General features: G+C 48.9%; 1 protein-coding gene across 6 annotated transcripts in view; it reads left to right on the top strand.

Annotated features, from left to right (window-relative positions):
- The first annotated feature begins 879 nt into the window (after positions 1 to 879).
- Positions 880 to 10,319, top strand: part of fbxo15 (F-box protein 15) — a 69,650-nt gene continuing 60,210 nt past the window's right edge. For 2 of the 6 annotated variants that reach the window (XM_072467153.1, XM_072467150.1), the window contains exons 1-2: positions 1,402 to 1,598; positions 2,170 to 2,271. In XM_072467153.1, the coding sequence (XP_072323254.1) occupies positions 1,522 to 1,598; positions 2,170 to 2,271 (179 nt within the window). In that variant the 5' untranslated portion in view covers positions 1,402 to 1,521. The other 4 variants (XM_072467149.1, XM_072467151.1, XM_072467148.1 and 1 more) reach the window with 4 other exon arrangements.

The raw sequence follows: 10,319 nt of genomic DNA, 5'->3' as shown, positions 1-10,319 counted from the left end.
ATCCCGAGTGGCATTCTTTTGTAAAGGAGAAATTTGCAAAGCCTGCTGGAATGTTAAGGAACCTTCAGCTAGAAGCTTCTTTTGTATGTTGAGATTGTTAATACCGCAAACCAGGGGCAAAACAGAGCATATCTGCCAGCACAGCTCTATGTTTGCAATATTCAGCGATTTTCCAAACTTTCCACCGCATTGAATCTGTACCAATGCACAATGATGGACGGAGTCGGGTTGAAATGATTCCCTACCAGTGATGAGCTGGTCAAATGCTACTGTATCCAGTGCCGCCGAGAACATGAGACCCTTAATTACGCCGAACGTGTGCGCTCCGCAGCTGTTAACAGGATCATTGTCTGGTGCTCGTTCTCGGTAATGCTGCGCACGCTAGCAGGTAACGCAGGCATTCCGCGCCCTGATTCCAGGATTCAACAGCAGGATCAAAAGCATCCAATCGACCAAACAAAGGCATAGTGAAACACTTAATGCCATACCTTAGTCCAAGGAGAAGCAAAGTACGGAGAGGCGGCGTAGTCGGCAGAGTTGCACATCGACAACTTGTTATCCTTGTTACCAATTTAATAAAAGCAAGGGGAGTCAGAAGAGTAAACAAAAGACGCCGTTTATTTATAAGAACATACTATTTACAAGGGGCCTGGTTGTACTTCACCGGGCCATTTCTCTATGTCCGTTTGTTTCCATCTAGCCGACCTTTTATACAACGTGTTATTAGCTGCATCGTTAGCAGGGGAGCTCATACTCCTCGAGCCACACCGGGAAAACAATCGAACCCGCTTTGTGTGTCCCATCTAGGTAATAAACCAACCTCGCACATGTAGGTCGTCGTGAAGTGCAATAGCAACAAAATGCTCGTTTTACTCAGCACCTGATACTCCCGGGAGATGGTACTCCCGAATCCTGACTTTCTTTTATGGCGTCCTTTTAATGTGCTCTCACAGACAATGTAATCATAGGGACTGGAAAGGTTGACTCTGATCCTCTCTCTCTACAGTCCCTGCCAGGTCTGCTGAGCTTTTCCCGCGTTTTTTCTGTTGATTAAGGGGCCTGAGGTTTCAAATAAGCAGTGCCCCAACTGGGGTGAGCCTAAAAAATCCCCACCAACTGAAACGTGGCCCTTCTTTCCACGTTCACTGGGGACATTCAACCGCCGCCTTGGAGCAAACCGCTCACTTTCAGGCTGAAGGCTCGAGACAATCAAACCGGCGCCCACCCAAAACCTGGCCCCGCCTCACAAACGTCACGGCGACACAGGTTCCGCCCCTTGATTGTGATGTATTTTCGCGTGAACGTGGAATTCTCATTGGCGGATCACAGTGACGTTTGACTCCCACCTCACATTAGTGGGTCGGCGGGGCCGGTGACGGTTGAGACGCGAGTTGCCTCTCCCCCCCCCCCCCCCCGCTTGAGAAGTTGGCGGGCAGGTGGGCTCCTCCTCGAGTTCGAACTAACTGCCGGGGCCGTTTGTGGCTTTAGACCCGCCCTCGGCTCCGCGTCTGGCCGGTTTCCATGGCAACAGGTGTCGATTGGGTTACGCCGGGTATGGGTGTGGAGGCGCGAGGCGGCGGGCGGCTCGAGGCCACCAGGTAAGTGGGTGGGGTGGGACAGTTGTCACTCAGGTGTGTGCCAGCCCCACCCAGCGCATGCTGCCCAAGTCAAGGGCTCAGATAGTCCAGCCCAGCTTTGCATGCCAGTTGCACAGTGTTGGCGGTGGCATTACCCGTTGCATTCCCACGGTATTGGTACAGGAGAAAAATGAGTGTTAATTCCCATTACCCCATGTCACACATCACAGGTCGTTAACCTGTGCATTTGTCGCTGTGCATTTGCACCAATTTGCTGTTGACTTGGGTTTTCTGCATTCGCAGTGGTTCCTTCTCATCACCTCTCCCCTTGTGTTTCCAGACTGTGATCACTCGTATGATTTAGCTTCTCAGCAATAACTAGATGTGATACGAAGATATGATATTTTTGCGTTAGTTTAATAACGCTAAAAGCTTTAAAAATTATGTAAAGCAGGCTGGATAGTATGTCTAGTTCCTTGATTGCAATTACTTGGCATAAGAGATGTTGCATGCTCAAACTATGATAAGGATTTTAAAAAAAATCAAACAACTATTCAATTTTGTTCAATTATTCAATAATGTAATGTTTCAGTTTCGGACAAAAATGGAATACGAGTATGCTTCCGAGGTCCTTCCAGTTAGCTGGAGCAAAAGGTGGTAAATTGAGATCTGCAAGTCTGATCAGCATTGAGAGGTTGGTAAAAGGGATGAAAACTAGTTAGAGATATTGATATATTCCTGACAAAGTTTCTCTTTTCCCCCTCGTATGTTATAGTTCCAATGTGCATTTGCTTTTATCAATGTCAGCCACTTTGTGAGATTAGCTGCACTATCCATAGAAGCCAGAGCATCCCTACTATGCAGAAGGAGGCCATTCGGCCCATTGAGGCCCACTCCCTCAGTCTATCCCTGTAACCCCATCAAACGTGCACATTTTTGGCCAAAAAGGGGCACTATTTTTGGCATAGCCAATCCACCGAACATGCACATCATTGTGATGTAGGAAGAAAGTGGAGCACCTGGAGGAAACCCACACAGAAACTGGAAGAACATGCAAACTCCACACGGACAGTCAGCCTAGACCGGAATTGAACCTGGGTTCCTGGTGCTGTGTGGCAGCAGTGCTAACAACTGTACCACTGCGCTGCCCTACTACTGTACAGGGAAGTGTTTGAGTGGAAGCTGTGCAGCAGGCAACTTATTCATTTTGCTAAAATTGTTTGTGGTCCAAGATAATATATTTGAGGATCTACCATCCCAAATTATTGTAAATTGCATAACTAGTACATCTGTTTCAAAGTGTATGGTTCTATGCACTTACAAGCGCTTTAAGTATGCATTACGTTAGCTAAACACTACCAGTTGGAACAATATGAAATGTGTGCATTCACATCCCCATAGTCTTGTTTATAATTATTTCATAAATAATCCCTTGTTAGCATTTTGTATTTTATTAGTACTGGCTTGAAGCAGCCTGGGAATTTTCTGTCAAGCTCTCCTTTTATGTAGAACATTCTGTGTAATAGAAATTGTGAATTGCACTAAGAGTTTTACAGAATATAGCTGTTTAAGATTAAAGATGTCAGAAAATTACAGAGCGCTTTAAATATTACCATTTAAAAAAAAGTGTACAATGTGTAATTACAAATTTAAGGAAGAAATATTCCAGAGTTTCCATGCCGACATTCAAATAGATTTCTTCTGTTTTAGTGTTTTGGTGGGCCTTGTCTGTTAATTTTATGGAGTGGGAATTATTACTACGTTGAGATCCATTCATATATACTATCACCTTCTATTCCTTTCCACCAAGTAGACATGGTATAAGAACTTAATGCGGGAAATAGGGGCAGGAGAAGGCATTTGGTCACTGAGCCTGCGCAACTGTTCAGTAATGGCAGATCTACCTCAGTTACACCTGCTGTTGTTATCCTCCTATCCCCTAATTCACTTTGAATACAAATTGTATTGCTCACTGACTGAGCATTGCCGGCTGAGCATCAACAGATCTCTGCAGTAGAGTATTACCTCCTGAGTGAAGAAACTCCTCATATTGATCCTGAATAACTTGACTCTTCGTCCTGAGACTGTGACCCCGAGCACTATACTTGCCAAGCAGGACAAACATCTAGGAGGCTACCATCTACTTTGTCAAGCCCCTTAAGAATTTTGTATGTTTTAATGAGGTCCCCTCATTCTTTCAAATTGGAGGGAAATATCATCTTGTTTACTCAATGTGTACTCTGATGACTATCCACTCTATTCCAAGAATAGAATCATAGAATCACACCAGTGTACCGATCCTTTGAAAAAGCACCCTTCCAAGGCTCACCTCCACTCAATCTATGTAACCCAGTGACCCCACCTAATCTTTCGGACACTCTGGGGCAATTTAGCATGGTCAATCCACCTAACCTGCACCTCTTTGGACTGTGGGATGGAACCGAAGTACCCGGAGCAACCCCACCCAGACACTGGGAGAACATGCAAGCTCCACACAGTAACCCGAGGCCGGAATTGAACCCAGGTCCCTGGCGCTGTTTAATGAATTTTGTTGTTACACTCCCACTAAAGCAAGTTTATTCTTCCTTTGGTAAGGGGACCAAACTGTAAACAGTACTCCAGTCTGATCTCCCAATCCTATATGATTGCTATACTACTACTTAACCTTTGCAAAAGGATTTGAGTATAACATATTTGTTTTCCTAATTGCTTATAGTTGTTTCAGTGATTTGTGCACGAGGACACTTTTGTAACCTGCCTGATTACTACTGGCGGGACTATTGCCCATCCCACGATCCTTAGTGAGTATGAGCTCTCTCAATGAGGAGGGTGGAGAAATCATTAGCAGAGTCACCTGCATAAATAGAGCTGGCCAGTGTGGAATCAGCTAGAGGGGAGAGAGCAGTGGTGGAGTTCTGCTGTTGTATATGTTGAATTGTAAATACAGTTATTTCTTTCGATTCTCCAAACTCGTGCTGGATTCTTCATGGCCCTCACAAAACTGGTGACGAGGGTTAAAGTGGATAGCTGTCTACGCTGCTGAAGCCACCTCTCTGGATTTTTGTTGGATTAGGGTTGGAATTTTTTTTCTGTTGCACCATGCCTGATTATGGATGTTTGGATGTCTTTGATGCTGCGCTGGAAAGTTGCAACCAGTACGCACAATGGATGCGTTACTACTTGTGGGCGAATAACATCACCGAAAACGAGTGCTAGGTGGTCATTTTGTTCACCGCCTGCGGCCTGCATACATTTAGGGTGATTAGGAGCCTTAAGTACCCAGCTGCGCCTGTCAGCAAGATGTTCGATGAACTTGTGACATTGGTGGGGCAACATTTTAACCCAACCCCGTCCACGATAGTCCAACGTTACCGGTTTATACCGCAGAGAGGACACCAGGAGAATCTTTTGCTGAGTTTCTATCCAGGCTATGCAGGATTGCGGAGTATTGTTACTATGGTGAGATTTTGTCAGAAATGTTACGCGACCGTTTGGTTTGCGGTATTAACAATGCGGCCACAACCAACAAGAGGAAGTTGTTAGCCGAGCACACATTGACTTTTCAACAGGCCATTCAGATAGTGTTGTCCCGAGAGAGCGCAGAACAGGGCGTGCAGAAGCTACACGGAATGGAGATGCATGCCTTGGGGCGCGACCCCTTCCGCCAAAAACGTCTCCCTGCAACCCTGACGTACCTTGGTGCGGGGCGGCGTCCAGATCAACGCCAGTGGCTGCCGGACTTTTCTCCCCGAAGGGGGCCCTCTCCAGAACCGATGGATGAGGAACCATGTCAGTGTCGGACTTGTGGGCGCCGACCCCGTCACGCATGCCTCTCCTGGGGGCGCCAGAGATGCCGTTGTTCCGACAGAAGCTGGGGCCAGCCCAGGGGCTATCCCTTCCATTTGGATGAACCTGTGGCGACTACTCCCGAGGTTGTGAAGACGGTGGACGACTGCCTGAAACTGCATTGTTTGGCAGCTCCCTGTGTGGCCCCCATTGAGGAGACGGTACGGGTCAATGGTAACCTGCTTGAGATGGAGTTGGACACTGGCGCAGTGGTCTCCGTGATTGCCCAGAGGACATTCGACCACATGAAGCAGGGTATACAGACACTTACATTAACCGATGCACAGGCCAGGTTGGCCACCTATACTGGGGAACCATTGGACATTGCTGGATGATCTCTGATGCTTATGGATGCCAGGATGAGCTGTTCCCATGGGGCCGGCCTGTTGGGTGGGGACTGGTTACGCCATTTGCGGCTGCAGTGGCAGCACATTCTTCAAACAGGTTCTGGAGGATTAACAGAGGTGCTAGGACGGTACCCAGATGTACTCCAGCCTGGTTTGGGGAAGATAAAAGGGGTCGTAGCCCATATTCGGGTTGAACCAGGAGCCACGGCGCGCTATTTCCGGGCGGGCCCGGTACCTTATGCCTTGCTCGACAAGGTAGAAGCGGAGCTCACTCATTTGGAGTTCTTGGGTCTTATCAGGCTTGTCCGTTTCGCTGACTGGGCAGCGCCAGTTGTACCAGTAATGAAGCCAGATGCCACGGTTCGCTTGTGCGGCGACTATAAACTTCCAGTCAATACGGCTTCCTGGCTCAACCGATATCCAATGCCCCGCATAGAAAATCTCTATGCGAAGCTTGCAGGCGAACTCACGTTCATAAAATTATATATGAGTCACACCTTCCTATAGTTGGAGCTGGACCCTGCCTCCCGCCCATATGTAATTATTGATACACACAGGGGCTTGTATGAGTATACACGGTTGCCCTTTGGAGTATCCTCTGCCTGCGCTATCTTTCAACGTGTCAGGGAGGGCATCTTGAGAGGTTTACCACGTGTCACTGTTTACTTAGACGACATTTTGATAACGGAGACATCGGAGCACGAACATTTGGCAAATTTGGAGGCTTTCCTTAGATGCTTCTCAGAGATTGGAGTTTACGTCGTACAAAGTGTGTCTTTCAGGCGAAGGAAGTGGTGTACCTGGGTTATTGGGTGGACCGCGAAGGATTGCACCCTGTCGCATACGCCATATCCGCATCGCTCCATACCACCCGGCTTCCAATGGGTTGGCGGAGCGCGCAGTGCAGACGTTCAAACGGGGCCTAAAGAAACAGTCTTCCGGGTCTTTGGACACTAGACTGGCTTGTTTTTTGTTTTCGTAAAGGACCACTCCACATGTGGTGACTAGGGTAACTCCCGCGGAACTCCTAATGGGCCGGAGACTTTGCACTCGCCTTAACATGTTATTCCCGGACATTGGCGCAAAAGTACACCGCACTCAATGGTCAATGTGAGGACCACTGCCTTTTTTCATAGAGAATTACTTTGATATTGGAATTGCAGAGTAAAACTTCAAAAGTTGCACGTGATGACAAACTTGGAAGTGTGCAAACAGTGAGGACTACAACAGGAAATCAGCTGGCACAAATGGGCAGACAAGAATCATAGGGAAAAAATATTGAGTTAAAATTAAAGATGCTGTAGATGTGGATGCATAAAGCATTTCTGACGAAGTGAATGAATTGTTGACAGAAATAGAGATAAATGACTTTGATCCAATAATGAGACATCGTTGTGAGGTGACCGACATTAGGGAATTGATTATTTCAGGCTTCTGGACGTTTAGGAAAAATTGGGCAAAATGGAAAAGGAGATGGCATACCCAAATGATAAAAGAAAAAGGCAGTTGGGAAAGAGGATCTTAACCTGAAAATCAGTATAGCTGGAGCTAAGAAATGACTGAAGGCAGAAAAGAATAGTGGGAGTTGTTTGTAGGTGACTTAATTACTTCCTGTATGTGATGGTATTGGACAGAGTATGCAGCAGCAAATTAGAGGAGTTAATGTCGCAAGAGTAATGCAGTAATCCTGGGAGGCTGGACTGGCCTGGGCAAATCAAATTTGGTAAAAGTACCTTGGGAGAGCAGGTTTGTAAAATGTAGTCTTCCAGAAGGCTATGGTCAGGAACTAACTGGGGAATATGCTATTTTAGATCTGGTATCTCCGCTATCGTGTAATGAAACAGAGTTAAATAACCTTATGTTAAATGACCCTCTGAGACATAGGGCGCTATTCCCCCCCCCCCCCCCCCCCCCCCCCCCCACGCCGGGTGGGAGAATCGCCGGGGCACTGCGCGAATCGTGCCCCGACATCCGCAAGCGATTCTCCCACCCTCCAGAAACCAGCGGCGCGCGATTCATACTGGGCCACTTGGAGAACCGGCGAGCGGCGATTCTCCGGCCGGATGGGCCGAGCGACTGCTACGACACGAAAGGTTCCCGCTGGCACCGTCCACCCCTAGTCGCTGCTGGCGGGAACTCTGCGGGAACGCTGGGGGAGCGGCCTGTGGGGGGGGGCTCCTTCACCGGGGTGGCCTCCGATGGGGTCTGCCCCCGCGACCGGGGCCCACCGATCAGCGGGCTTGCCTCTCCTCCCCCGGCCTACCTTCTTCTGCGTGCTACCCCAGAACACCGGCTCCATGTTGGTGAGGGGCCGGCATGCGTAAGCCGTTCCCCGCGCATGCACAGGATTGGGCTGCCCCAACTGCGCAAGTGCGGGTTGGCGCGGCGCCAAAGGACGCTGGAGCGTGCCGTGGGGGCCAGAATATGTTGTGTCCGGGCCCTGTTTGCGCCGTCGTGAAACGCGACGGCATTCACAACGGCGCGAACACTTGGCCTCAATATCGGAGAATCGCCCCCGTAGTAATCAGTTTGATAACATTTCATTTAAGTTTGAGAGTGATGCAATTAAGTTTAGAACCAGGGTCTTACATTTAAGATGGGTTGGCTGAGTTCTGTCGTGAAATTAGATGTAAAGACATGACAAAAGATCAGCAAAATCAAACATTTAAAGAAAAATTTATAATTCTCTATTAATTTACATTCCTTTCACAGATTAAAAACTGTACTGGAAAATGTACAGTTGACTAGCTGGAAACGTAGAGTAAATTAAAAGAAGAAGCTTGTAATGTCGCCAAAAGTGCAGCAAGCCTGAGTGGTTTAAAAATTGTGAAAGTGATCAAGAGAGATTAAAAATTGAGTAAACTGGTAAACAGTTTACAAATTGTGCGAGCATTCACACACATGTAAAAAGCAAAAGCGTGGCATAAGTAAATATATGTCCTTTAGAGGCAGAGACAGGAGAAATTATAATGGAAAATAAGGAATAGAGGGGGGAATACGGTGCGGAGTGCGGTGAGAATAAACAAGGTATTTAGGGACTTCTATGGGGATCTGCACATGTCTGAGCCCCCAACGGGGGAGGAGGGGTTGCGACGATTCCTAGATCAGCTGAGGTTCCCGAGGGTGGAGGAGGAAGAGGTGGCTGGTTTAGGGGCGTCGATTGGGCTGGAGGAGCTGGTTAAAGGATTGGGGAGCATGCAGGGGGGGAAGGCCCCGGGGCCGGATGAGTTCCTGGTTGAATTCTACAGGAAATACGTGGACCTGCTGGGCCCGTTGCTAGTGAGGATTTTTAATAAGGCGAGGGAGGGGGGGACCTTGCCCCCGACAATGTCCAGGACGCTGATTTCTTTGATCTTGAAGCGGGACAAGGATCCATTACAATGTGGGTCGTATAGACCGATCTCGCTCCTCAATGTTGACGCTAAGTTGCTGGCGAAGGTGCTGGCTACGAGAATTGAGGACTGTGTCCCGGGGGTGATTCATGAGGACCAGACGGGATTTGTGAAGGGTAGGCAGCTAAACACAAATGTGCGGAGGCTCCTCAATGTGATTATGATGCCCTCGGTGGAGGGGGAAGTGGAGGTAGTGGCAGCTATGGACGCGGAGAAGGCCTTTGATCGGTTGGGTGGGAGTATCTTTGGGAAGTGTTGCGGAGGTTTTGGTTCGGGGAGGGGTTCATCAGTTGGGTCAGGCTGCTATATAGAGCCCCAGTGGCGAGTGTGGCTATGAACCGGCGGAGGTCGGAGTACTTTTGGCTGTACCGAGGGACGAGGCAGGGGTGCCCTTTATCCCCCTTATTGTTTGCATTGGCAATTGAGCCGTTGGCCATGGCACTGAGGGAGTCCAAGAAATGGAGGGGACTCGGCCGGGGGGGGAGAGGAACACCGGATGCCATTGTATGCCGACGACCTGTTGTTGTATGTGGCGGATCCAATGGAGGGATGGCGGAGGTCATGCGGATCCTTGGGGGGGTTTGGGGACTTTTCGGGGTATAAACTCAACTGAGGGAAGAGTGAGCTCTTTGTGGTGCATTCAGGGGACCAGGGAAGGGGGATAGACGAGCTACCGCTGAAGCGGGCGGAAAGGAGCTTTCGGTACCGAGGGATCCAAGTAGATAGGAGTTGGGGAGCCCTGCACAAGCTCAATTTGACGCGGTTGGTGTAGCAGATGGAGGAGGATTTTAAAAGATGGGATATGCTGCCACTCTCACGAGTGGGTAGGGTGCAGTCGGTCAAAATGACGGTCCTCCCGAGGTTTCTCTTTGTGTTCCAGTGCCTTCCCATTTTGATCCCCAAGCCCTTTTTCAAATGGGTAAGCAGGATCATCATGGGATTTGTGTGGGCGAACAAGACCCCGAGGGTGAAGAGGGTGTTTCTGGAGCGTAGCAGGGACGGGGGGGGAGGGCTGGCGCTGCCGAATTTGTGTGGCTATTATTGGGCAGCCAATGTGGCGATGATCCGTAAGTGGGTAATGGAGGGAGAGGGGGTGGCATGGAAGAGGCTAGAGATGGCGTCCTGTGTGAGCACGAGCCTGAGGGCGCTGGTGACGG

Source organism: Scyliorhinus torazame, chromosome 11 (assembly GCF_047496885.1).
Source record: "Scyliorhinus torazame isolate Kashiwa2021f chromosome 11, sScyTor2.1, whole genome shotgun sequence".
NCBI classification, from domain to species: Eukaryota; Metazoa; Chordata; class Chondrichthyes; order Carcharhiniformes; family Scyliorhinidae; genus Scyliorhinus; species Scyliorhinus torazame.
Note: the sequence above shows the minus strand (reverse complement) of the source record. Positions and strands in the feature narration are given on the sequence as shown.